This window comes from Ochotona curzoniae, unplaced genomic scaffold (assembly GCF_017591425.1).
Source record: "Ochotona curzoniae isolate NIBS_2020 unplaced genomic scaffold, NIBS_Ocur_1.0 scaffold_1852, whole genome shotgun sequence".
Taxonomy (NCBI): domain Eukaryota; kingdom Metazoa; phylum Chordata; class Mammalia; order Lagomorpha; family Ochotonidae; genus Ochotona; species Ochotona curzoniae.
The window spans coordinates 46,869,663-46,871,989 of NW_024467087.1; the positions used below are offsets into that span (position 1 = coordinate 46,869,663).

The 2,327-nt window shown below is 53.1% G+C and overlaps 1 protein-coding gene across 1 annotated transcript; it reads right to left on the reverse strand.

The window, feature by feature from the left end:
- Positions 1 to 1,253: 1,253 nt before the first annotated feature.
- Positions 1,254 to 1,679, reverse strand: LOC121169115 (late histone H2B.L4-like). Its single transcript, XM_040999571.1, has one exon. The coding sequence runs from the start codon at positions 1,677 to 1,679 to the stop codon at positions 1,254 to 1,256; it is 426 nt and encodes a 141-aa protein (XP_040855505.1).
- Between the last annotated feature and the right edge of the window lie 648 nt (positions 1,680 to 2,327).

Below are 2,327 nucleotides of genomic sequence, written 5' to 3' on the forward strand. Positions count from 1 at the left end.
AAGGCATCAGGGGATGGCTAAGCACTTGGGCTGCTGCACCCATATGGAAGACCAAGACAAAGCACCTGGCTTCAGTTTGCTTCAGGTCTGATCACTGCTGCCACTTGGCCAGTGAATCGGTGGACCTCACTCTGTCCCTCTCTCGACCTTTCTCTCCCCATTTCTGCACCTTCTACTTGCCTTTCCTGCCTGTTGCTACATCTCTCTCTCTCTGTCTCTCTCCATCCTAAACACACACACACACACACACACACACACACACACACACACAGGGATTGCAAGTCATGAAATGTGTGTTTCATAAAACCAAAAGATGGCTATTTATAAGGAGTAGACTCATCAATCCACAGAACTTGCAGAAGAAATTACAGACTACAAGGTCCTGGAGCCTAAACGGATTCTCAAACCTGTTATTGAGGAATGCTGTATCATTCCTGAATCTTCATTGACATAATCAAGTGAATTCAGGGAAAAGATGTGTTGGGGAAATTGAATTAATTAGACATGTGTGATCTATGCCAAGTTCTTAATGTTTTGCTGATGATTTCTTTTAATTACAGAGAGGAAGAGAGACAGAAAGCAATATCTTGTGTCCATTGGTTCACTCTCCAAGTGGTCACAATGGCCGGAGACACGGGAATCTGAAGCCAGCAGCCAGGAGCGTCCTCCGGTTCTTCTGTGTGGGTACAGGGTCCCAAGGCTTTGGGCCATCCTCGACTGCTCCCAGGCCACAGGCAGGGAGGTGCATGGAGAACAGGACCACTAGGGATACAACCGGCACGCATATTGGATCCAGGCGCGTGCAAAGCCAGGATGTTAGCCACTAGGCTACAGAGCCATACCCCAGGAAACCTAATTGTAGTACGCAATAAACTTAATTTATATGCAATAAAGCTGTCCATGATTTCACCTGTGTACCACTGACTAAGCAGAGTATGAAACGCATGGAAGCAATGACTGGCTTTGGGACAAGGAGCTGTCTTAGAAGAACATACTTGACAGAAATGAGCATTGAATAAGGCGTTTAATAAGTGCACAATGCATACAGGTTCTCCCCATTCTCCTTGGAGGAGATGGTACCCATCATAGAGAATCTAGTAGAATTGATGAGGTAAGTCCGTGAAGACTGTCCACCAAGTGTGCCAGGCACGGTCTGTCCCAAGCCCTGGGAGAGTCCCCCTGTGCAGCGCTGCAGGTCTTTCCCGCTGAGAGGGTGGCCATCGGGTGGGCAGGGACAGGCGGCCCGAGGCGGCTCACTTGCTGGAGATGAACTTAACGAGGGCCTTGTTGGCCTGGCTGTCTGCGTAGGTGTAGAGCTGAGTGGGCAGCACGAGGCGCATCCCACTTTGGATGTCTGTATAGGTCAGGGTGGAGCCCCTCTTGTTGCGGACCAGGCTGGCGGCCTCATCAGCGATGCGCTCAAACAGATCTCTCACGAAGCAGTCCAGGACGGCCTTGGCCTCCTTGGACAGGCTGAGGCCTGCGTGAATTTCCTTCAGAAGCTTCGGGAAATAGATGGCGAAGGTCGGCTGCTGGCTGGTGCCCAGGCGGCGGCGGCGGCGGCGGTGGCGGGGCCTGGGTTTCCTCTGTTTCCTGTCGGGTGAGGACGCCTTCTCAGGGTCCTGGCAGACCAGGGGTCCCTCAGCAGGCGAGGGAGAGCCCGAGCCCGGCTCAGCCATGGCGGAGGCAGTGGCTAGTGGCTGGGAAGCACAGAAATGCCGAGAGGCCCCAAGCCGGCGCTCTTGATATGGGCAGCTTGGCCTGACGTCACAAACTGCAAGTCTGTGACGTGGAGCTGCGTGGGCTTGGTCAGCTCTCCCGCGTGGACTCACACCAGCCACTCAGAGGAAGGCTTGCAAGTGGTCACCTTGGATCCAAGTGAGAAAGCCTCCCATAGGGGCTGGCACTCTCACGTGCTAGCTTCAACCCCCGGCCGTGACCCCAGCATTCCTTAGGGCAACGTTTCCACAAGCTGGGGTCAGGACAGGGCTAGTGCGCATGTGCTCTCCCTCTGTCTGTCATACTTCAGTAAAACAACATAGGTGGATATCACCGCCCAAAGAATTTGACTTGCTGGGAATCACACAAGGGCTCTTGAGCATACATTTGGCAGAGACGACCACTGTGTTGGGTGAGGGCTGGGTGATATCATTTGGCCCCAACCAATTCCTCACCATGGGCAGCTTCCAAGAGCTGACCCGGATGTGCCTTTAGCTTCCTGTCTCTGGATTAGTTCATCTAAGTCCCACTGCAAACCTGCGAATGCACTGGCCTGTTCCTCAAAGGCCAAACACACAAGCCCTTCCCTGTTAAGTACACCATGAGTG

What these genes read in the sequence shown, in the direction of transcription:
- LOC121169115 (XM_040999571.1), bottom strand. Translation starts at nt 1,679, where the DNA reads ATGGCTGAGCCGGGCTCGGGCTCTCCCTCGCCTGCTGAGGGACCCCTG.